The 25,817-nt window shown below is 41.9% G+C and overlaps 1 protein-coding gene across 18 annotated transcripts in view; it reads left to right on the top strand.

Moving 5' to 3' along the window:
• The window catches only part of AOPEP (aminopeptidase O (putative)), a 372,968-nt gene that overhangs the window by 62,972 nt on the left and 284,179 nt on the right, over window positions 1-25,817 (top strand). For all 18 annotated transcript variants that reach the window (XR_012332455.1, XR_012332454.1, XR_012332452.1 and 15 more), the window contains exons 3-4: window positions 5,996-6,162; window positions 24,086-24,239. Coding sequence is in view for 13 of the 18 variants with exons in the window: in XM_033857859.2 (XP_033713750.1) it covers window positions 5,996-6,162; window positions 24,086-24,239 (321 nt within the window). In the remaining 5 variants the exon portion in view is untranslated. The remainder of the gene's footprint in view (window positions 1-5,995; window positions 6,163-24,085; window positions 24,240-25,817) is intronic.

The following is a 25,817-nucleotide window of genomic DNA, read 5'->3' as shown; positions in this document are numbered from 1 at the left end:
GAATGTGTGTGTGTGTGTGTGTGTGTGTGTGTATAGGGGTGAGAGAGAGTTGTGGTTGACACTTCCTGTTTTAGTAGTCTGCTCTTGGTTTTTGTGTAACAAGAAAGCAAGAGGGTTTCTTACCTACAATGGAAATTGTAACTTAGGTTTAATGAGAACATGGAGCCATAAAAAAGATCGGGTGCAGGAAGGAGTACAGACGGAAAGGAATTAGAGGAGGCCTGAAGACTTTGTAACTCTGGGGAGTTTATAAAAGAATCTGACCCACTGAGCTGTCACATCTGTGGTCCCCTGGCTTCCAGTGACCAGATCAGTGTGGGAAAACATCCCATCAAGCCACACCCACAGCAACAGGGGGCTCATCACCTCCTACCCGAGTCTGTTGAAGCAGCCCTCTCCCCAGTTGTTGATCTGTGATAATCAAGTCTCTGAAAATGGGTGATTTTTATGGAAAGTGGTGAAACTTGAAACATTTTTTTAAACTAAAAATAACCCCCTTTCACTCCGACCGCAAAAAGACATGCATATAGTAAACTGAAAATAAAGAAAATATATGGTTTGAATCTATTCCCTACAAGTTTTATAGATGGCTTTAAAGATGGCTCCTCCCAAAAAGACAAGCAAACATGTTAGTTTAGTTGATGTCTTAGTCGATTTGGGCTGCTACAACAAAATACTGCAGAGCGAATGGTTTATAAACAAGAGAAAATTATTTCTCACAGTTCCGGAGGCTAGAAGTTGGAAATCAGGATGCCAGCATGGTTAGGTCCTGGTTAAGGCCCTCTTTTGTGTTGCAGACTGCCGACTTCTGGCTGCGGCCTCACATGGTGGAAGGGGCTAGGAAGCTCGGTCTGGCCTCTTATAAAGGCATTAATCTCATTCATGAGGGTTGTGCCCTTATGACCTAAGCACCTCCCAAAGACCCCACCTCCTAATACCATTACTTTGGGCATTAAGATTTCCCATATGAATTTGGACGGACACATTCAGACCATAGCAGCATAGTGTATCTTATCCTCATTTGACTATTCCGCATACACACAAGAAGCTGAAGTAATTGTAACTCTGACAGGTTCTTCCTCAATTTAGAAGTTCTTTCAACGCAACAAGCCACGGGCCTGCCTGTGACCCCCATCTTACCCTGTTTTCTTTCTGATTTTCAGTGGCCTCCTCCCATTCCCACAACTCCTGTGCAGTTAGTCTGGGCTCTCCAGGGGGGTCTTCCATGCGGGTGGGTATCCCAGGGCATGTAGAACGAGCCCTGGTGAAAGAGAGTTTTCCTTTTCATGTTGGAAGAAATTGTTCAGTTGGGAAATAATGAAGTTATAAACATCAGAATTGCAGGCTGGCGCCTAAACATCTATCCCATAAGCATTTTAGCAACATGGCCGAGGTGTAAGGCTGTGCATGTTGAATAAACACAGCTGCATTTCTTTCGGTGATTACATACCCAGATAACTGCAGAGCATGTTTATAAATGCACATAGATTTTCCTCCCCTCTTGGGACACAGGGGCAGGGGGAGGGAGGGGTGGGGAATGTGTGTGTGGTAGGAGTCACCACGTAGAGAGTATGATTTTCAGGAGGGTTTAACTCCGTGAAGACCTTATGTCGACCAGTTCTCCACTTTCTGTCGGATGCCCAAAATTCCGCCACTAGACCTTTATCCAGGGATTAAAGCTTTCATCCCTGTTAAAATGTAGTTACTTAACTTTAGATTGTTTTAGACATTTGCACCATGACGTATGACATGCATAAGAATATCAGATTGTGAAAGCTGAAAACGCCATCGGTTATGAAGTCACTGGCACTCTGTTTGAGTGTGTTGAGGAGGGAGGAGTGAAGCTGCAGCTGAGAAAGAAGAAAAGGCCAAGAAGGGAGTAGACTGGGAACATGAAGGGAATCTACATTTTCAAGAAATTTTGCCTAGGATTGTTTTCCTATTTCTGAAAACATTCCAATAAGAAAGTGATTCAGTCATATCAGACAAGGGTATATTTATGGGTGTGGCTTTTAGACAGATGAATGGATCTATACTTTCAGAGTTATAGCTCTAGAGACCAAGTGGAAAGCTAGAAAGAAAACATATAGACTTTGGCAGAAAGGATGCCCCAGCCATATAAAGAGGGGAGAGAAAGAGACTTGTGGGGACAGTGGGAGGATTGGAGGTGAGAGCTTCCTGGGATCTGGCCAGGCATCTAATCCCCTTGGTGGGAAACTTCAGGCGCCAATGCAAAATGAGCCTTCAAGAGGATGACAGGGGATCAGGACAAAACTCTAGAACAAAATATCTAGAACTAGGCTGTTTAGAGGGGGAAATAATAGAGAACTGGGGAGGAAATGATGGTGATAACATGCTTTTTTAAATCCAGTCAATGGAAGGATTCCCTCCCCACCTCCCAGACTCAGATCTGCCTGCAGCCTCAGTAACTTACTACTTCATAACATCATCATTTCTAAATTTCTGAGATAGATCTAATTTCAGACACTCAGTCCCATTGTTGGACACTATACTGTTTGGGGTTAGGAAATTGAGGTCTCTGTGTCCGTACAAGTGTCCTTTGCCATATGGTGTGTAAAGCCCTTTCTATGCAAATTAAACAGGTAGGAACTCTCCTTCTCCCTTGTCCCTTCCTGTGACCTGCTTGGTACCCTTAGTTTCTTCTCTTGTTTAATAGCTTCATGATCCATCTTCTCCCCTGAGGCAGAAACCTGAGAAAATTCTGTTATCTATTGCTGCATAACAAATTACCTCAAAACTAAACAGCTTAAAAGAACAAAACTTAAACACAGTTTCTGAGAGTCAGAAATCCAGGAGCAGCTTAACTGGGTTGTTCTGGCCCAGGATCTCTTACAGTGTAGCAGTCAGCTGTCTGCCGGGGCCACAGACATCTCAAGGCTTGGCTGGAGCTGGAAGATCCTCTTCCAAACTCACGTGCAAGGTTGTTGACGGGCCTCAGATCCTCACTGACTGTGGGCTAGAGGCCTTCGTTCCTACCACGTGGGCTCCTCCATAGACTGCCTGAGTGTCCTCATGACATGGCCCCCCCTGCCCTGTCCTGAGGAAGTGAGGAGACACAGAGGAAAACCCCTAAAACAAAAGTCACAGATTTTTAAATAATCTGATCTCACAAGTGACATCACTTCTGCCATAGCCATCGGTCACACAGGCCAACCTGATACAATGTGGGAGGGGGCTACACAGGGGTGTGAATACCAGGGACAGGGGTCATTGGGGTCCATCTTGAAAGTTGGTTACCTCAGAGAGACCTCTGTTCCTTTTCCTGCAGCAAATCATTATGTCCTTCTGATTCTTCCTCTGCAGTGTTTCTCACATATGACCTCATCTCAAATCTGATTGTTTCTTCTGGAAAGAGGTAGGGAGGCTGATGGAGGAAGCCTTGGAGACCACATACCTAAGGGCACAGGTGGAATGCATAATAATATACCAGCATGACCTCCAACCCAAGCTTATCGGGGGAAGGAGAGCAAACATCTGGGCAAGCCAGTCTTTTGGGGGAGGATTTGCTCCCTGTGCAGGGAAGGGAAGACCTGTAGCACCAGAGTCACCCGAGGGAAATGAGGTGCTGCGTGCAAAGGCAAGAGAGCACAGATACTTTCAGACTTGGCCTAAATACCCTAGGACTTAGGACCATAATATGGGGTCAGCTTCCCCTGTGCACAAGGCAGAGAAAGTCTTAGGCGATCTCTAGGCAAGGGCCTCCCACTTCCTGTGAGCATCACAAATAGGTTTATCTCCACAAGTCTACTTAGATTGGAAGTGGATTCCTAAAGCTCATGAGCTGAGCAAAATTGTGGGATCCATTCTGCTTCAGTGAGAAAGAAAGCCTTGATTCTCAATGGCTGCCATGGTCAGAGGAAGAGGAGTTATACCTGCCATTTGGCCAGTGGCAATATACTCCCTTTCCACTGACCATACGTTTCCTCTTGGGATCCTTCCCTAAGATGGGGCTTTTGGGAAAAAACAGGTGGAATTTTCAGAACTTGAGCTGCTAAAGCATTCCCCCCCCCACCCCAGGCAACCACAACCAGCAGCCCCGCCTAGGAGGAGGTGGCTTTAGGCAACTTTGTCATTAGGTTCTCAAACAACCTGAAGTTGGGCAGTTAACTAAGGCTAAGTCAATTAACCAGGGATCCAAGGGGACCAGGGTGGGAGCTCATCACTCACTGAAATCGATGGGGGATTCTGGGCCTTCCATGAAAATTTGCCTTTGTTCTTGTATCTATGTTTCTGGGACATAATCATAGGTTTATGGACCAGAACAGACAATAGAAGTCACATACCTGCCCCCCATCCCCATTTTGCATATGACTCAGAGAGGTCAAGGGACTTTTCCATAGCCATTTAATGAGTTGGTAACCCAGCCAGGACTAAAGTCTTCTGAATTTCTAATCTTCTTTCTCTGCCTCATGTCAATTCTATGAGTTATCACAGCATAGACACTTCTAGGAGGTAGACTGCCTGTTTGCTCTAAGGTCCATTTTCTGCTCTTATTATGACCTCTGAATGACAAGGAACCTCATTTCTCAGGCTGCCTCGTCTTCTGGCTTCCTGTCAGGTTTGGCCAATGCGGGGCATTGATGGAACGTTTGAGAGTTGGTGAGAAACAAGATATTTACTCCCCTCTTTCTGCTTCTTTTGGTATCTCCATCAATGACTGAGTCTCCCTGGTCCCAGCACCCATTGGACATTCCCCACTGTGACTCTGGCTTCTGTCAAATGACCCTGCAACACCCAGTAACAGTAGCTCCTCCAACCTGCAGAGTCACAGCTCCTTACCACTGTGGCTAATCTCTGAGTTGCCTCACTCTCCCCTGTTTGGCTTCTCAGCACTTCTATTACTTGTATGACCAATTCCCTATATTAAATTACCTCTGTTTATTAAGTCCTAGACTGGTTTCTTTTTCCTTCCTGGACCCTGACTGATGGAGTGGGGCCATCATTCTGTGTGTTCTTGCTTATTGTAAGAACACAATAAATGTTCAGTCATAACAATGTTAACTAAAAAGGAAAACCAGTTTATGCGAGAGTGGTAGTGCTCTGCTCTATTATTTACTCTATAAATCAAGCTGATTAAAACTATATCATATTTGCCATAACTCCTGAAAAGCAAAAAGTAGAAACATTTTCCTAAGACATCTTCCTGAGGGTCAGTCTGTACCTTCTCCTCTGTGGTGTTAAAAGAATAGATTTCTTTGATCTCATAGATTTTTTTTTCCATTTCTGTCTGTGACTTAATCATGGAAGGGATTGTTCTTGGTATGTGTGGGTTTGTGTTTTTTAACTGTAGCAGAATGAGCCCTAATGTGATGCCGTTGGTTTCCTACACTTGCTTTGGTAACAGCTCTGCACTTCGCCTTCCCGTCACAAGCCTGGTTGTTGTGACCTGCAGTCCTGTTGATATGCCAACCCCTGTTCTTGGCCTCCACACAAGGATTCCCACGAGGGTTCCATTTTGAGGTGGTGGTTTCCAAGATTGGGGGTATCTGTCCGCCAGCACTGGATTTGAGACCACCGGCTTGTTTGTTCTAAGTATTAATATCTCAGTGATCGCTAAACATATTTTCTTTTCCAGAATATTTTCCACAATTTTTTAAGAATGTCTCTAAAACTTTTTTCTTTCGAAGGCCTAAGGGCCTAAAGGGAGGGGCAAGGTTAATGTAAACTTTAACTTGGCAGACTAGTATTTAAAACTTTATCCAAAAAAATATTTTTCCCCTTAAAAAACAAACACACAAACAAACAAAAAACTCTCTTTACATGTTTAAGTAATTCATTTGGGAGAAATTACCACTCAGCTATTCACACAGCCCTTGGTAGTTTCAGTTCAAGATGCTCTGAAACCAGCCAGCTACAAAGTCTGAGATATTTTCTCTTTGAAAGCTCAACTTAACCTTCGCTACCATGGTGGTGAGAAAAGTGACAACTCATTTTAAAGATTCTCCCCCTTTGTTTCTTTGTCTTTCTTCTGCAGGCCATGTGTTTATACTATGGGATCGCCCATAAACAACAGGGCCCTTTTTCCATGCCAGGAGCCACCCGTTGCCATGTCAACATGGCAGGCTACGGTTCGAGCAGCTGCATCTTTTGTTGTTTTAATGAGTGGGGAAAATTCTGCCAAGCCAACACAGCTTCGGGAAGGTACTGTACATGTGTTCTGTGCTTCTTTATGTATTGCACACATGCTGGACCCAGCAACCCAACACACAGTGTTTTTCTCCACTTTAAAAGAGCTCCTTTATTAGCTGGGTTGGACTGAACATACTATAAAACATCCTGTCAGAGAAAACAGCCCGGGATGGGGAGAGGCACTTGGAAGCCTAGGCATGGCATGTGGGGTTCTTCATGCCAGAGTTATCAATTCCTAGATTATTAAGGCAGCTGCTTTCAGCTGATGGTTTGTGGGCCATAAGTGGGTGCTCTTGGTTGAAGACTTTCTGGGCAGGCAAGTGTGCCATGGAAACACCATTATAGTAGAGTTATCTGTGGTTTGGTCATGGAGCCTGTACAGGGTTATTCATTATTCTGAGCGACAGTGCTCCTGTGGGCTGGCCCGCTGGAGTCATCCTAGTATTGCATCTGTTCTGTACACTATTTGGCCATGAAGTTTTTTTTTTTTTTAATTAATTTTATTTTTGGCTGTGTTGGGTCCTCGTTGCTGTGCGCGGGCTTTCTTTTAGTTGCAGTGCGCAGGGACCACTCTTCGTTGCAGTGTGCAGGCTTCTCATTGCGGTGGCTTCTCTTGTTGCAGAGCATGGGCTCTAGGCACAACGGCTTCAGTAGCTGTGGAGCACGGGCTCAGTAGTGGTGGCAAGCAGGCTCTAGAGTGCATGCTTCAGTAGTTGTGGCCCCCTGGCTTAGTTGCTCCACGGCATGTGGGATCTTCCCGGACCAGGGATCAAACCCGTGTCCCCTGCACTGACAGGCGGATTCCTAACCACTGCGCCACCAGGGAAGCCCTGGCCATGAAGTTTTGAACCAAAGGTGTATAAGAAAGATGGAAGGCAAGTGCTAATGCATCATCAAGGTTTTGTCTGCGAATTTCTTGCTTATTGCAATAATTAACACTTTCAGTTGAGATCCTGGGCATGTTGATGCCAGGTAAAATTTCTGTAATTGTAATATTTCTTTATTTAAAATATGGTTTCTCCTTGGACTCTCAACCACTGTGCCACCGGGAGAGCCCCAAGTTGATAATTTTAATGTCTGCATAATATTTTATTGTATGAATGTATCAGATTTTACTTAACATTTCCACATTATTAGACATTTTTATTGTTTCCAAAGTTTTTTCTTATTATAAATAAAGTTGCATTAAATTCCTGGGGAGACAGTTTGTATAAAATTAGAATTATTGAGTCAAAAGTTTTGAACCTGTTTAAGGCTGGGTACATATCTCAAGTTGTTTTTCAGAAAGGTTGTACCAATTTACATATCCATCAGTAGTTTATGAAGGTCTTCTTTCCCTTGGAGTTTCAGCCATCTGATAGGCAAGAGAAGGCCTCTCTTTAATTTGGATTACTACAATTATCAATGAGGTTTCATACATCCTTATATGTTTCTTAACAGTTTTCATTTCCTGTTTGTTAATTTCCTTTGCTCATTTTTATATCGAGGTGTTAGTGAGGTTTCAAAAAGTTTGTTTTGTCTTCTAATTTGATTGGATCTTTAAAAAATAAAGATACTGGAACTTCCAGGTTAGTGAACACGTGGAGATGTGGGGAGAATTGTGTACCTGGAGAGGGCATGGAAGTTCCGTGCTCTTTCTCACGTACCTTGCCCCGTGCATCTCTTCCATCTGGCTGTTCCTGAGTTGAGTGTCCACTCGTCATCAAACCCAGCAGAAAAGTATGCAGGTCTGTTTCTTCGGGCCTTCATTTCCTGTGGAGGCTCCCGTGTCACATAAGACTTACGTTACATAAATCTGTAAGCTATTCTCCTGTTTAAAAAATGTACAAAATAGGGCTTCCCTGGTGGCGCAGTGGTTGAGAGTCTGCCTGCCGATGCAGGGTACCCGGGTTCGTGCCCCGGTCCGAGAAGATCCCACATGCCGCGGAGCGGCTGGGCCCGTGAGCCATGGCTGTTGAGCCTGCGCGTCCGGAGCCTGTGCTCTGCGGTGGGAGAGGCCCACATACCGCAAAAAAAAAAAAAAAAAAAAAAAAAAAAAAATATATATATATATATATATATATATATATATAAAATAAAAATATTAATCTCTTATATTTGTGAAAAGTATTTTTCTCAGTTTTTAGTATACCTTTTAATTTTATATAATATTTCTAATCTATAGGAGATTTTAAATTTTATGTAATAAAATATGTTAGGTTTCTCTTGGGAAGTCTTTCTTTGCTCTACGATTCACCTGTTTTGTTCTAATATTTTTATTTAATTTTTATTTATTTATTTATTTTTGTAATTTCACTCTTTAATCTGTTTGTAGTTTATTCTGGTCAGGGTTGTGAAATGAGGACTAAACATTTTTGTCTTCGAATAGGAAACCAGTTATCCAAGATCATTTATTGAATCTTTTCTGATCTGTGATGCCTTCTTCATAAAAAAACTAGATTTACACATGTGATAAAGTCTTCAATGAATGTTTATTTGATTCTGAAAGTCAAAACAAAACAAATCATACATTTTAAAATTTCATTTCTAAAAATAAGCCACATTTACATGGTTCATTTACAAATGAGCAAAGGACAAAAAAATTTACAACGTCTCCTTTTTACTCCTAATTCCCAGCTACCCAGTAACCCTTCCCCAAGGCAACCAAGGTCACCAGTTTCCTTTGTATAGTATATTTTTTCCTCTTTTGTTGCACAAATCATAACATGCTATACACTTTTTTGTATTGTGCTTCCCTCTTTAGAATAAGTTTATCTTATAGATAATTTCGTATCTGACCATGAAGAGCTTCCTCAATATTTTTATGACTATAGAGTATTCCATAAATGGATGTTTCACAATTTAGTTAACCAATAGCTCTTGACTTTATTCTATATCAAATAAAGAATTTAATGGGCATTTACTTCTGTCAACTTCCCTCACCCACATTCTCCAGTTTTAATAAATACAGTTTGGGATTTGTGACTCATACTATCTCTATATTTTGTTTTTGTATTATATCTTATTTTCTAGGAATTATAATCGTTGTTTTACATTTTCATCCAGTTTCAAATTATATTTTTATATTTGCAATAAGTATTTAGACTTTCTTTACTCTTGATCTCTTAAGTCTGAGTCATCTCCTAGTCAGCTGGGAAATGGCTTCACTATTTTTTTTTTCTTCCTAGAAGGATGGGTATGTGGTATATTTTCTTAGTCCTCCCATTTTTAGGTGAGCTTTTTGTTGTGTTTACTTATGAACAATCCTTGGCTAGGTATTAAATTCTTACTTCTTTTCCCTCTTAAACGACTATAAATGTTTTCATTACCATATCTTACTTAGTATTTCAGAGGAGAAATCTGATATCATTTTAAAAAATTCTTTGAAAGTAGCCTGATTATTCTGCCTAGGCTCATAGAATTTAAAAAAATTATTTATGTAATTCAAAACTTTCTAGAATGGAGCTGGTTGTGGGTACCTTGGTTTTTAATCAACTTAATTACAGTATAATTTATGTATAATGAAACGCACACAGTTCATCTTGTTCAATGGTGTTCGACAAAAAAATGCATCTAAGTAATTAATCAGCACCCCTATGAAGATGTAGAACATTTCTATTACCCTAGAAATTCCCTTGTGCCTTTGCCATCCCTCCTTAAGTGAGTCTTCCCTAACCCCACTCCAGTCAACCACTGATCTGATTTCCATATCTATAGATTAGTTTTACCTCTCCTAAACATTCATGTAAATAGCATCATTCGTGTGTACTCTTTTGTGTCTGGCTTCTTTTGCTCAGCATGAGACTTACCCATATTGTTATGGATGTCAATAGTTTATTCTTTTCTAAAAAGTTGATGAATAGTAATCCATTATGTGAGTAAACTAGTTTGTTTATCCACTCATCTGTTGATGGACATTTGAATTTTCAGGGGGCATTACAAAAAATATTCTGTGAACATTCATGTGTAAGCCTTTTTGTGGACAAAGGTTTTAATTTCACTTGGGTAAATACCTAAGAGTGGAATTGCTGGCTCAGAGAAGTTAACTTTGTATCTGGCAAACTATTTCCAAAGTGATTCAATCATTTTATATGCCACCAGCAGTGTATGAGAGTCCAGTAGCTTTGCATCCTTGGAAACATGTGATGTTGTCAGTCCTTTTAATTTTAGCCCTCCAACTGGGGTGAAATACTATCTTGTGGTTTTAATTTGCATTTCTCTGATAACTAATGAAGGTGAGCAACTTTCATGCCCTTATTGTACGTTCTTATGTCTGCCTTTGAAAAGTGTCTCTTCAAGTCATTTGCCATTTATTTAATATGGTTTTTTTGGTTGTTTTTTTGTTAGACTGTAAGAATACTTTACATACTCTAGATGCTAGCCTTTTGCCAGATATGTGTCACAGATATATTCTCCCCGACTGTATGGCTTGCCTTTTCATTTTTTATTTACACTTTATACCACTGAGTTTCCATGGAGACATTTTATTCTTTAGTAATTCCATTATAGATTGTTATTGTAACAACCCTTGCAATTCTTCCTTATCTTTTTTGTTACTTTGTTGTCTTTTGATCTCAATCTGTTACACTGTTTCAGCCTGTTGTCCTCTCATGGCTTTTTACCATTTTTTCACAGAAGTTATATCTTCTTGTATCATAATGGGAGTGCCATTTTTCTAAACTTGTTTTGGTTTCTGTAGTAAATTTATTTCCGAGGCTTGTTCTTCCTCTGAGTCCTTAGGACAATGTTTTCTTTTACCTTTATCCTGCAGTATTTTTTCCTGTCATGCTCACGGCTTTCCTCTCTGGTGTTTCAACAGACAGGATAAAGTCTGAGGATTTCCCTTAGCTCCATTCACTGTCCACTTGTGTGCTGCCTGAAATCCCCTCTCTGTTCAACAGATGAAGGGTTACTGAGGCACACAGCTCCTCTATCCAGGTTTTGGTGTCTCATGAATTGTCTGGTGAGCTTCTCTGGGACCCACACAGCATCTTTTTTACCCTCCCTGCTTGTTTCCCTGACACGCTGAATTGATTGAGTAAATGAAACACTGCAGTCTCAAGCAGGCACTGATAGCTGGACTCCTCCAGCCTCCATTTCTGGTTTACTTCTGATGATAACTACGCTTCCCAAGATGCGATGTGGCACTCCCTACCCCCACCTCACCAAGCCGACATACTTTCTCATTCATGGTTTGGTCCCGCAGTTCAGATGTCAAAGCTTGTGTTTGGCAGTGTTGCTCAAACTTGAGCATTACTTTTCTTGTCAGAGGGAAAAAACCCTCATGATTCACCAGGGTTGACTGAAGTTATTTGTATTAGAATGATATCTTTAAAACTATAAATGTATGCTTATTTACAAAAACAGGCGGTAGACTGGATTTGGCCAGGGGGCTGGATTATCCAGATATAAATAAATCCTGCCAAACAATTTTGTATTCCTATACTCTTACACATCTAAAACACCAAAAAAAGTTTAAATTAAATGCAGACCAAACCATTAAATCAATGAAATTCAAATGGACAACTTCAGTTTATTGTAAAAGATTATTATTTTCCTGAAATGAAGCTGCCCCTTACAATATGAATGTGGTGCTGACAGCTCCATGAAGGTTCTCTTGAGGTCGTTGTGCCTGTTCTACCCTGAGCCACATGATGATCTTATTCTCCACCACTTTTCTTCCATATGCTGTAAAGCTTTTGCTTACAAATCATGCCGTGATGTCATTTAGCCTTTACTCACCAAAAGCATCATTCTTATGTTCTTTTCTCATAATCTCTCAATAATTAAAGCAGTGCTACATGTCCCTGTGCAATCATATACACTGCTGCAGATGTGAACTCTGAAATTGTCTGTCAGGACTCATTTGTATCTGGATAATCCAGCGCTTTGGCCAAATCCAGTCTACTGCCTGTTTTTGTAGATAAAGTTTTATCGAAATACAACCATTGTCTATGGCTGATTTGGTGCTGCAATGGCAGAGTTAAACAGTTGCAACAAAGACTGCATAGCCTACAAAGGCTAAAATATTTACTAACTAACCCTTTACAGAAAAAAAGTCTTCTGATCCTTTCAACATCTGTCTGTTTACCTATTTGAAGATTACCATCAAAAATTAAAACAAGAATTGACTTTAACATTTTCATGGAAAATGTTCATACCTCCAACAGTGTATCTGTGGATTTTTTTCTCCGAATTTCCAATTCAGGGCATAGCTATAATAAAGTAGATAATAATTGGGATTTGCTTATATACAACTTTATATGATACCATAGAGCAGGCTTTACCAATTCAAACTGAGAGAGGAGAGAGCTACACCAGCAGAAAGAACTTTATGCTAATACTGCACGCCTCCTGCAGCCCACAGCTGGGGTTTATCAGAATACAGTCAGGCAAGAGTATTAACAACGCTCTTTGCCAGGCCCAAAATGGCTGTTCTGAGGATGGAGTAATATCTCCAAATGTGTCTGCACTCCTTAGAGAAAAAGGGTATGTGGATACAAGATGCTACTACTTCCTTTCCAAGTCATGTTTTCTAGACTGGTAGATTGGTCTCATAGGACCTCCACTCTGTTGTGCACAGTGCCCTTTAAAACGAAGAGCTATCATTGAAAACATGAGCAGCAAAACCCAACCCGCAAGTCACAGTTTCCATCACAGTGACACGTCAACCTGATTAGTACATTTGCCAGGCACCAGCTGATTTCCCGAAAGAAGAAAAGCACCTGGGAGCAGCATAATGTAATGAGGCAGATAATAGCGACAGAAATGATAACAACCCTTGGGCAGGGGATGGAAATCAGACGATGCACCTCCGAGTTCTCACTACATGAGGGAAATCATTCCTCCTGGCTACTTTTTTTTTTTTACGCGGGCCTCTCACTGTCGTGGCCTCTCCTGTTGCGGAGCACAGGCTCCGGACGCGCAGGCTCAGCGGCCATGGCTCACGGGCCCAGCCGCTCCGCGGCACGTGGGATCCTCCCGGACCAGGGCACGAACCCGCGTCCCCTGCATCGGCAGGCGGACTCTCAACCACTGCGCCACCAGGGAAGACCCCTCCTGCCTGTTTTTAAGAAGAAGGCTAATGGTTTAGACGGTAGTGTGATGACCATCATAAGCATCTTAGTAGCTGAGAAATCACTATCCTTTTTCTCAATAAGGCTTAGTCAAGGCCATAGATTTAGATTGACTTATTTAGCTCCTTTATTATATAACTTCCCCAGCATCATGTCATTTGGGCAGACCGAAATGTTAGCCTGTGTGTTATTGTCAGCCTATATTCCCTGCCAAAATGTAGCTAAACGCTTAAGCACAGAGACCCAATGTCCAGTACAGTGTTTTGTATATAACAGGTGCTCAATACCTATTTGTTGAATAAATGTGTTCTCTGTAATCAGACAGAAGTAATAGGTTCATGGAAGAAGCATTTAAAATCACTACTGATAGTGACAAAAGTGATTTCAGGGTCATTCCTTTAGTTTTGCTTCTGATTAGAGTTTATGCCTTTTCTCCAGTCTCAGTATATTTTGAAAGGAAAAAATTGGTGTAGTACATGCTTATTTCCCCCAATTTGGTAATTTTGTGGTTGTTGTTTAATTTTGTTTTATTTTCACAGAGTCTAATTTAGTGTCTACTTCCTAGAAAATTAAAACATTCCACTTATGTTTTTCATGGGAAGCCTCAAGTAAATGAACAAGACTGACTAATTTAAGCTCCTTCCAAATATAGGAGAAAAAGCATATGAACAAGTGAAAGGTGTTAAAAACTATTTGTGCCTTTGCTTAGGATCTGATTTCATTTTTCTATGCAAAAGTAGGAGACTGTAGACATTACCTCATCCTGAGCAAAATGCTACTCTCTGGCCTGCCCAACTGACCAGCTCCCTGACGTTCTCTCTCTTGATTTCGTGTGGGAAATTCCAGGGAAAAGCCAAGATTTCAGGGTTCGGACCCTCCTGTGTGCAATTGAAAGCCAACTTTTCTTTCCTCTTGATGGCTCAAAATGAGCAATACTACTATTTAGACTGCTTCCACAGTATGAGACCAGGAATTACGTATAAGGAAATGGTAAATTAAAAGACATTAGGAATGGTTATGATTAAGTGTTTTCACAAAGAGAGAATGCAAAGTAGAGAGAGCTCCTTGTTTCTTGAACTGAGGAAACTTTATACTGGGCTAGTATACATACATGTGTTTCAAGGGGTAGGAGTACAGAGTGAATGCATCTTTTCTCTTTAGAAAGCTACTGTTGATTGAAGACTGTGTTCTGCTCTGTTACATCCCTCATAAGGTCTCACATAATGCCTTGCACTTTCTAAATCTTTGTCAGTTCATTCTTTTGTTTGTGATTTGCTTTTTGTCTAGTTCTTGCTTGCCCTCCTAGAGTTGCACTTACCATATTTGGCAAACGGGGACGTCATCGTGCTTTCTTTTGTGTAATGATGATTCTGGCAGGCGTGTGTATACCCATTCTTGTTGCTATGGATTTTTTTTTTGGCTGTGTTGGGTCTTCGCTGCTGTGTATGGGCTTTCTCTAGTTGCGGCGAGCGGGGGCTACTCTTCGTTGCAGTGCGCGGGCTTCTCATTGCGGTGGCTTCTTATTGCGGAGTACGTGCGGGCTCTAGGCGTGCAGGCTTCAGTAGTTGCGGCATGCGGGCTCAGTAGTTGTGACTCACGGGCTCTAGAGCACAGGCTCAGTAGTTGTGGTGCACGGGCTTAGTTGCTCCATGGCATGTGGGATCTTCCCAGACCAGGGCTTGAACCCATGTCCCCTGCATTGGCAGGTGGATTCTCAACCACTGAGCCACCAGGGAAGGCCCCTGGATTTTTGTTTTAGGCTTGACATTCATGAATTTTCTCAAGTGAGTAAAGTACTAAAGCACACTTGTGACCATCTGGCACAGAATGATTTGGTGTCCAGTTTGCTGATCCACTTTGTATTTAAGTTTAAGGGGAACTAGGTTATCCACAGCGTAGGGCAGAGTGCAGGTGAGACTTGGCATAACAAGCCTGGTGAAATGTATTCCTTTAGGTATTCCATTAGCCACGAGGGAAAACCTCAAAACCTGTGGAGGTGCTTGTGTTCTGGGTTCAGTAGGTGGCACTCTTCTACCTGGTTCACGAGAATGATCTTGAAGGCCATTCCCTCCTGGGTCTCCTGTGCCATAAGCAGTACCATGTTGCCAGGAAAGGAAACCTGAAGCCTTGCCAGGTGGCATCAGTGCCTGGGAAGTGGTGGCATGATCTGGCACATGGCCCCGGTCAGGCAGTGCTGGTGCATACCAGCCCAGGGCGTCTTACTGTCGTCTCCTTTGTTGTGGTGCCAGTTCTTGCCCTTGAGCAACAGCGGAAAAGGACTAACAAAAGGCAGACATGCCATGGGTATTCACGAGGGTGGTACTAGCTCATAAAACCAGAACGTGTAGACTCAGCATCCAAAAAGTAGTGAAACAAAAAAGCTGGGGTTTGCTGAAAGCCCCAAGCACTAGAGAAAGAAGCCAAAAGAGGAAAAGCAACCCAAACTGGGAGCTTTGCCTATCTTGTTATGTATCTATTATATTTATTATAATAAATATATAAAAATATATAATAAAAACATTATATATAGTGTGTCTATATACACTTATAAATTCATATCCCTATATATACATGCTCTTATATATACCATCAAGCATTTTAAGTTTGTAGTACAAAGATGTTCCAAAATAATGAAATAGCTTGACATATGGACTAGTTTGGGCAGGGAGTTCTGAAATTAAGAATAGTGGCTAGAGAAAGAAACAAGCTTGAGGTAGGAAAGAAGCAGGCACTACAGAAGAATTGAGTAAAGAAATATATGTAAATAAAAGCATGTTATCTTTTTGGTGTTTCCAATTGCTTCATGCTGTTTGTCTAACCTACAGTGGAAGAGTTTAAAAGATAAAGTGGATGCTTTAACTAGGGAGAATTTAAGTGCCTGTTTTAATTTTCAGTGAAACAATAACTCTTTAAAAACAAGAAATTTTGTGAGATGCTTAACTTTGCAAAGATAAGTCATCTGCTTTTGCCTCTGTGGAAGCAGAGTGTTTTTGTGTGTTGTGGCTGTGCCTTTAGTGTGAGTTGAGTGAGTATGTCCAAGACTCCCCTAAGAATAGTACGATGACGTTCCATGAATTTTGTATTTAATTTACTATTAGCAGGCATGATCGATGTGTAGAAATAACTACGGTATCTTGATTTTTTTTTCCTTAATTTTTTTTTCTTTTTGTAGGAACAATTTCCTCAAATAATTAGCAAAGTTTTTCACAGGTTTAGCATAAAAAGTTCTCTCTCTTCCCATGAACGGAATACTCCATCATGTTCTTCCTTTTTTCCTCTCCACTTTTCCTCCCCTGAAAGATAGAATCTTCAAGACAATTCGTAAGACAGTTTTTTAGAATAGTATATGAAGAAAATAATTAAGGTAATTGTTTTAACACTCTCTAGTCATAAGGATTTTCAAAACTTACAATTTGAAAAATTACCCTTCTCAAATTCTTATCGTACTTGCAAAACACACAGTCATCTTTAAGGAAAATTTCAGTCCTGTTTTGTTTTTTTTTTTTTTTGCAGTACGCGGGCCTCTCACTGTTGTGGCCTCTCCCGTTGCGGGGCACAGGCTCCAGATGCGCAGGCCCAGCGGCCACGGCTCACGGGCCCAGCCGCTCTGCGGCATGTGGGATCCTCCCGGACTGGGGCATGAACCCGTGTCCCCTGCATCGGCAGGCGGACTCTCAACCACTGCGCCACCAGGGAAGCCCTTCAGTCCTGTTTTGAAGACGAAAATGTCTATTTGGATCTTGTAGCGGCTGCTAGCACAATTATAAGAACAATATTTGTTATATCTGTCTTACTAGTGAGACTATTGAAGTGTAAGAATTTTCTCTCCTAAACACGTTCCAATGAGAGGAGGTGGCATAGAGGCTTTCAGGACCTTTATGAGGAGGCCCAGAAGGGAGGCGAACTGGTGGCTGCTCAAGCCTGCACGGTTAGGGAGCGCCTCTTCCTCTGGGCCCCTTCCTACCGCCCCTCTCCCCGTGCATCTTGCTAATGAATCCTGGCCTGGCCTGGCCGTGAAATCATGTGCAGAGGAAAAACTCTGGGTTAATTCAAGCACAGGATGTTCTCTTTGCTTTGCAGCTGGTGTAGCAAGGGAGTCTAGGGCAAGTGGATTAAATCAAAAAGGAAAATGAAGGCATTCACTGTCTATTTCATCGAGGATGGCTCATTTAAAGTAAACACCATTTAAATAGTCTCCAAATGGCCCATTCTATATGAAGTCATACAGGATGCCCCCTTTGGGCTGTCATTCTCCTTTAAATGGATCGCTTTGTGTGCACAGTGTTTTAATGCCATTCAACCTTAAACCCCATATGTGGGCCTCATCGGGCCACAGGCTTCAGTGCACATGTGGCAGCCATACCTTCGACATTCTTAGTCTCTGCCTCCAGAAAGTCAGCCCAAGCAACAGGGGGAGGCAGCTGTAAAGATGACGGCAGTTAACATTTCTTCACCACTTACTATGTGCCAATTACTATGCCTAGAGATTTCTATCAATATATATGTTATCTAACTTAATCCTCACATAATGCTGTGAGGTAGAGACTGTGATTATTCCCTTGTTATAGATGAGGAATCTGATGCATGGAGAGATTAAGCAGTGTGCCCAGACTGGTAAGCGTGGATCAGGGAATTGAACCCTTGCAATCAGATTCCAGAGCTGGAACTCAGTCAGTGGATATATTCAAGAGAAATAAACTCTTGTCAATTCTCCTCGCAAGGTCGACTTATCCCAAACAATAGATAATCCAGAAATTATTTCTCTTTGTCTTTGGAATGCACGCTCTGCTTTCTGGGGGCAGTATTCCCACCTTGTTATTTGCATTTTTTTGCAGTCTGGTTTGAGGTGAGGTCAGCTATTTCCTGAGCAGCTACCTCCCTGTAGCAGTGGGCTTTCTTCATGCAAGATTGGACTCAGTGGAATAATCCGTGAACAGACAACCGAAAAGAGACTTTGCTACCAAATGAGGATACTAGACAGGTCCTCATAGTAATCAACTAGCAAGAGCCTCCCCAGAGCCCTGGAAGCATTCAGTTGTCGCAGCACTGGCTCCAGATTTACCCAGGGTCAGGCAAGAAGCCCACTGGACTGGACCTTTGAGAAGCTTCTGAGAAGAGTCCAGCTAGGGTCTTTGGGAAGTGGGTTCCTGGCCAGTTCTTATGTGGCCCAGCCTAGTGATGATCTGCCCCTCTTTGACTTGCTTGGTAGCCTGGAAAACTCTTTTACTTTAAAAGCCTGAAGTATGAAACAGTTTCTTCCATATGAGCTCCACTAAGTAGAGAAATCTAAAAAAATAAAAAGTCTTGAGGGCTGTATAGGAGAAAATCATTTTGAACATTTAGAATATGGGTTTGGGGGATGTTTTCAATACATTTCCCCCTCAAATCCTTTTCTTTCTATTATTTAACTTCCTGAGAAGACTGAGGAGAGAGCATGGCAGTTCTAAAATACTTTTGCTGGACTTGACTCAGGTTCTGTTATCACTTTTGCTATCTCACTCCCAAACTCTAGGTCATTTTAAGGTTTCTGACTTTTTTTAATTGCTAATCTCATTCCAGTCCCCTGCCACACCCCTCTGTGGCTTTCAGTGCCCTCCCCACATCACCTTGAGGGTACAGACATTCTGATAAAGGTGCTGGGACATGATGTGATTGGGCACTCTGTGTGGATTCTCCATGGCCATGTGCAGGCATCTAACAGGTACCTCTTATTCCATTAGCAGTGTTCTTTCTTGAAAGTAGTTTCAATTCCTGCTATTTCCACAAGTTTCATCTTGTCCCTGTGCTAGATGGATGGTACAAGAACTAGAGGGGCAGCAAAAAAACAGCTCAAAAGTTCAAAGCAGAACGTAGGGAGAAATCCTATTGTGCATAGTGTTTCATTCTTTTTCCCCCCTAAGCTTTATTGAGATATAATTGACATGTAACATGTAAGTTTAAGATGTTCAATGTGATGATTTGATATATGTATATATTGCAAAATGACCTCAATAAGAATCTCTCTCTCTATGTATCTCTCTCTCTCTCTCTCTCTCTCTCTCTATATATATGTGTGTGTGTGTGTGTGTGTGCATGTGTGGTGAGGACCTTTAAGATCTACTCTCTTAGCAACTTTCAAATGTACAATATTGTTAACTGTAGTCACCATGCTGTACATTACATCCTCAGAACTGATTCATCTCATAACTGGAGGTTAGTACTCTTTGAACGCGTTCACCCATTTCCTCCCCAACTGCCCTCTACCTACCACCCTCGGCAGCCACCAATCTACTTTCTCTATGATTGGTTTTTTTTTTTTCTGTTAGATTCCACATGTAAGTGAGGTCATACAGTATTTGTCTTTTTCGGTCTGATTTATTTCACTTAGCATAATGCCGTCAAGGTACATCCATGTTGTTGCAAATGGCAGGATTTTCTTCTTTTTTTATGAATGAATAATATTCCTCTGTGAGTGCATGTGTGTATCACATTTTCTCTATCCATTCCTCTGTCATTTGGGGCTTAGGTTGTTTCCATGTCTTGGCTATTATGAATAATTCTGCAATGAACATGGGGTGCGTCTATCTTTGAGATAAGTGATTTCATTTCCTTCAGGTATATACCCAGAAGTAGACTTTATTCTACAGATTCCCTTTGAACCTGTGTTGGATCATCTGTCTTCCTCTTACTTGGTTTACTACCTCCTTTTGAAGCATTTTTTTTTTTTTTTTTTTTTTTTTGCGGTACGCATGCCTCTCACTGTTGTGGCCTCTCCTGTTGCGGAGCACAGGCTCCGGACGCGCAGGCTCAGCGGCCACGGCTCACGGGCCCAGCCACTCCGCGGCATGTGGGATCTTCCCAGACCGGGGCACGAACCCGTGTCCCCTGCATCGGCAGGCGGACTCCCAACCACTGCGCCACCAGGGAAGCTCTGAAGCCTATTTTACATACTCTAGTAGCTTCCAGAGAATAGAATGTGTGGGAGGTGAATTGTTTTTGAAACATTACGTGTCTGAAAATGTCCTTATTGTATGTGAATTTTGTTTTCTCTCTCTTTTTGGAAGCTTGTAGGATCTTGTCTTTATCCTCAGGTTTCTAAATTTCATAATGATGCATCATGATGTGGCTGGATTTGTATCCAGTGTCCTGGGTATTGTGTGCCCTTTCAATCTGAAAACTCATGGTCCCTTAACTTTGGGGAAATTTTCTCTAATTTCTTAGCTGACGATTTTCTCCCTTCTATTTCCTCCGTTGTCTTTTTTCTGGAGCTTCTGTTACTTGGATACTGGACCTTCTGAACTGCTCTTCTATTTTTCCCTCATGTTTTTGTCTTTTTTTTCTTTGTAGGGAGATTTCCTCAGCTTTATATCCCATCTTACTCCTTTTAATTTTTTTCTTTCCTTCTATCCTTAATTCTCTTTCCTTTCAAGTCCTCTTTTTAAATCTTATACTGTTTTTGTTTCAGCACTGCAATAAATTCTCTGAACTTTCAGTGTGTATCTGTTTGGTGTTTTTTGAAGTTTTCTTCTTCTTGCATGGTCACTGTCCTCCAAGTTGCTTGTTTCTCTTTGTTTGGGTCTCTCAGTTTTGCATTAGGGGCTTTCTAAAGATGCCTGAAGGTCCTTGATTTCTCTGTAGGTGTTTGAGGGTAGGGGACTAAAATGCTGATTGGAGCACTGAGTGAACACATAAGGTTTGTCATCTGTAAGTTTCATCATAGGCTGACCATAGGGAACCTCCAATGTCAATATCCTTCTCTTGGGTTGGTCAGGTTTTTTCATTTTCCTGCCTGGAGGTAAAAACCTGGTTGTCAGCATTTTGGGAACCAAATAAGGGGAAATAGCTGATGGTCTCAGTATCTGATATGCATATGTTCATCTAATCCCATTCAGTTTGCCTTCAACTATGCCATTCTCCCCCTAGAGGCCCTCTCTTTTATTCTCTAGAAAATAAACCTCCAGTTATTTGCTGGTGTGTGTGTGTGTGGGGGGGATGGGCAGATAGTCCAGGTGTGGGGAGTAGGGGAAGCCATCCAGGGATCTTTGCCCTTCTTAGTCATCCAGCCTGTCCTGCTTAGTTTAGTACTTCTTCTACTCCCAGCCTTTTGGGGGCATCTGGGGGATAAAATGAGGTGAATCTTGTCTTTCCCACAGCTAACTTAGGATTCAGGGCTGCCATGTCATTCGCCACTCTTCCCACCTGCATTGTGGCTTCCAATATTTTGCGGTAATTGTCTCCTATACTTTCTCCTTGTTCCTTTTGGTTTAAGCCTTTAAAACAATCCCTTTACTGTCCTTTAATTGGGTTTTGGGAGAAAGCAATTTAGGTCCTTTACCCATTTTTTAACTAGGATTGAATGTTTTCTTGCTATTGAGTTGTATGAGTTCCTTATATATTTTGGATATTAACTCCTTATCAGATAAGTGTTCAATCTTCCATTTTTTCCTGAAATCCTCACTATTGCTGTTTATTTACTGAACCCCCAAGAATCTGAAGTTTTTTTTTTTTTTTTTTTTTTTTTACCCGGTACGCGGGCCTCTCACTGTTGTGGCCTCTCCCGTTGCGGAGCACAGGCTCCGGACGCGCCGGCCCAGCAGCCATGGCTCACGGGCCTAGCCGCTCCGCGGCACGTGGGATCCTCCCGGACCGGGGCACGAACCCGTGTCCCCCGCATCGGCAGGCGGACTCTCAACCACTGCGCCACCAGGGAAGCCCCAAGAGTCTGAAGTTTTAAAAGGAAGGTTCAGTGGCCCATGTTAAACACTCCAAGATATGTTTCAGAGAAAGAATGACCAGACCACAGCCCTTTGACCAAGAGAGTCTTGTTATTTAAAATTTCTCTTTTAAACCTAGGATATTCAAAACATTTAGTTCTTTACCCATACGTTCTTTTCTCTTCTTCTATCTCCACCTCCCCCCACCCAACTTGTGCCAGCTCTTACTGTGTTGCTCAGTCCAAATTGAAGTTCTTCATGGAGCTGCTACAGGGAGACATCAGGCTGCGAGTGAGGTAGTTATAAGAAAGTAGAAACATTAGGGAGGTGGGTGCAGTACAGCATGCCACGTCAGATCCATGTCAGGTTTTTATCAAAACTGCTGGGATTGTCTCTGCCTTCTTCTTACTGGCTTGGGATCACAGCAGCCATTTTCTTTAAAGCTGTGGTTTTCCTTCAAGCCCAGAAGAAGCTACGCACGTCATCAGGTTGTCTCCAGCATCACTGGATTTGGTTGTCTCTTTAAAGAGAAGCATCCCTTCAGCTTCTTAGTCAGCTGTGGAGGAAGTGATCTCAAGAGTGGCCATTCTGATTCTAGAACCAGGATCAAACTTACAAGCAAGTTTGAGAGAATGGCTGCCTCTGTAATGGGTTTCCAGCAGCATGCCCTTCTACATTTCTTCTTCAAGTATCTCCTCTAATAACTTCCAAACGTGATATCATATCATATTTATTCAAACTTGATATCATGTTTATTTTGTCATTGTTTCCTATTTAAAATTTTGTTTTTTATCAGAGAAGTTCTGTCATGTATTTCTTTGGATCTAAGTTGGTAGAGTTTCAGAGGGTAATAAATAATGACCCCACTAACCTTCCGAAGTTCAGAATTAGTTGAGAGACAAAAATCCAAGCATATGGAGAGCAAAATCTAACCTATTACTGATTTTTACCGGTAAAGCACTTTAAAAAATGTCATTAGAGGTCTGCTGGTCAATATAGGCATGGTAATATTTCTACCCCGAATTTGACATCTTATTCACTCATTGACCAAATTGGATGAGCACAGGCCACTCTATAAGTGTTTAACCCTCAAAAACTTAAAACAAGAAAGAAAAGAATAGCTCCTCAAAGGGAGTCAGTAAGGGGTGGAAAGAGAGGCTAGGGGTGTTACTCTAGTGGAAGTTCCCCCCATGGGAACATGAAGAGTGGAGAACTGTGTTCTATAATGTGAGGTGATACCAAATCCCTGAAGACACACCATTAATTTATAGCAGATGCTCAGAAAAAATAATATATTAAATCAGGTTGCGTGATACACTGAGATCTATTTCAGTAACATTAAAATCATTTTCCCATCTTAGAAGAAAGGAAGCATAGTGTTATAAGTTTAGTCATTTGTTCCTTTGGTTAAAAAACCTTCTTTATGGTTTGGACTAAATGGAGGGTATACCTTTGGCTGTGGTAGGGAGCCCCAGCTACGAATTCCAGCCCTGTTACAAACTAGCTGGGAGTCCTTGGCTCCCCTGAACCTCTGTAGACCTGTTTTTCATCTGCTTAATGAGGAATTGGGACCGCCCCAATACATTAACAGATAAAAAGGGTGAGGGATAAGACTGAACTTCCATAGATAAGTAGTTTCAGGGTTGGGACTAAAATCCAGATACTTTCCTTCCCTAGTCTCATTGTTTTTTACTGTATGCATTTTAGATTGACTTGAACTGAATTTAGACAAAGTGGTTTGGCAGCACAGACGCGATCATTCATTTGTTCATTCACTCACTCATTCATTCATTCAACACAGCATCTTCTTTTTTATGCCAAGTACCGTGCTAGGCAATACAGATGAGCCATGTCCTTGACTCCGTAGCAGCATACAACCTCTGTCCTTACACATTTGCAGCTATTAGTGGCCACCTTGACCACCCTTCATTTATAGCCTCACTTGAAGGGCTTCAAACTGATCCCTGGAAGAGATCCAGATCTCCTGGGCTGTCTTGAATCCATCATCCCTGTTTTGCTTTCCCTGAGACCTAGAATAACGCCCCCACAGTTGACATGACCCACCTCCAAGAATTAGCTCATCCCAGCTTAGCACACAAGCTCTTCAAGTGACTAAAGAGAAAAATTACAGAGTAAGGTCTAGGACCATACATTGGCCTCATTATGTGTTCCTCTCTCTGTTTATAGGATGCTCAAGTTGGCATTACTACGTAACCATGCCAATGCCAGCCTCCACCTTCACAATTGCAGTAGGATCCTGGACAGAAACGAAGCCAGAGATCTGCTCATCAGATGATCTGGCAACAGAGAAATCCTTCTCACCTTTCGAGGCTGACTTCAGGTTTGTACTTGGGAACTTGATGAAAAACAAACACTTGAGGGAGCAGTATGATGCATTTATTCCAAGCGCTGGGAATGTGAGTCATTCCTGCTGAGAAATTAAACCAAAATATGATTAATCAAAGCAGGAAAAGCCCTGCTGGGAGAGAAAGAGAGTTGAGAGGCAGAAATGTGGGCATATTGTTTATGCAGAAAGAAAGAGAAAAGAAATATATATGAAACCCTCTGTGTAGTCAGGTGAAATATCTTTATGTGTTTCATTAAGTCAACAGAATCTTCAGATTCAATACTCTCCTTCTACACCTTTTAACTTTGGTTTTCAGTACTTGTTCGAAAACACAACTTAATAGAAAGAAGTTGCTCGTCTGATGGATTACCTTGTAGGCCACTCTGCTGTTTTGGTTCCGAGACTGCTATTAGCAGTGCGTTTGTAGGGGCAGCCCTACAAACGTGGGGGGAGTCAGCCTCCTTAGAAGCACAGGACATGAGGAAGCTGTCAGACGGCCATTGGGTTATAAGAATCCTGCCGGGTCAGGGCTCTGTTAACTTCAACAGCAATGTCTTCTTTTTCAGGGTCGATCAGAGAAAATAAAAAAAATTTTTTTTAAATTAGTATAGGCCTTAGGATATTTACTTGCAGCCTCCCAAGGCATTCACCTATTTGTAGGTTTCAGAGCCACTAGGGAGGAGAATGCACATATGAGGCACAGAAGTGTGCTCACTGTGCGCTGTTGCATCATGCTTTATCCCTAGGACTTTGACAGCCACCTCGGTTTAATCTTTTTTCCTGTTTACAGAAAGTCACTAAGTCAGTACCTTTTGGTGGAGAGTAATGATACAGATGCTTAGTTCATCCTTGAAAACCAACTAAGATACGCCCTTAGTGCAAATTCCTTTTGTTTTATTTTGCTACGTTGCTTTCATTCTTACCACAGTGACAACAGCGGTTGGTATCCTTAGGAGATAAAGCCATTGAGGCCTCTCTTAACATAGGCACGGCTTATTGCCCGCATTTACTTTTTGGAGGAAGGGAAGTAATTTCTACTTGCTACTCAGTAACTTGCCTATTTTGGACTGTCAGCCCTGAGCTATATAGAGGATCCTAGACTGCTTATTGGATTTTACTTATGCACTCTTGAGGGAAGAAGAGAATTGTGGACAGAAGTGACATGCTGCTTTCACATGGGAACGTTTAATTGCACGTGCAACCCTCCGATCCTCTCTTCCCTTGTTACTGAGATCACAGAGTAGGCCTCACTTTGCCGTTGCAGACAGCCTAGACTTCTGAGTGGGGAGGACAGGTGCCCTGGAGAGTCCCTTGGATTCACAGTGCACTTGGTATGAGTGAGAAATAACCTTTTTTTCTGTTAAGCCACTGAAAAAGTGGGGCTATTTCTTACTGCAGCATATCCTAGCCCATCCTGAATTGATACAGAAGCCACTGGATGTGGCAGTCAGGGAAAGTCTTGATCTAAATGTCATCTCAGTTAGTTCTGAGGATATGCCTGTAAGTTAGATAGGCTTTATTAGCTCCATTTTTCACATAAAGATACTGAAGCTTCAGACAGCAACTTGTTCA

Source organism: Tursiops truncatus, chromosome 6 (genome assembly GCF_011762595.2).
Source record: "Tursiops truncatus isolate mTurTru1 chromosome 6, mTurTru1.mat.Y, whole genome shotgun sequence".
Taxonomy (NCBI): Eukaryota; Metazoa; Chordata; class Mammalia; order Artiodactyla; family Delphinidae; genus Tursiops; species Tursiops truncatus.
Note: the sequence above shows the minus strand (reverse complement) of the source record. Positions and strands in the feature narration are given on the sequence as shown.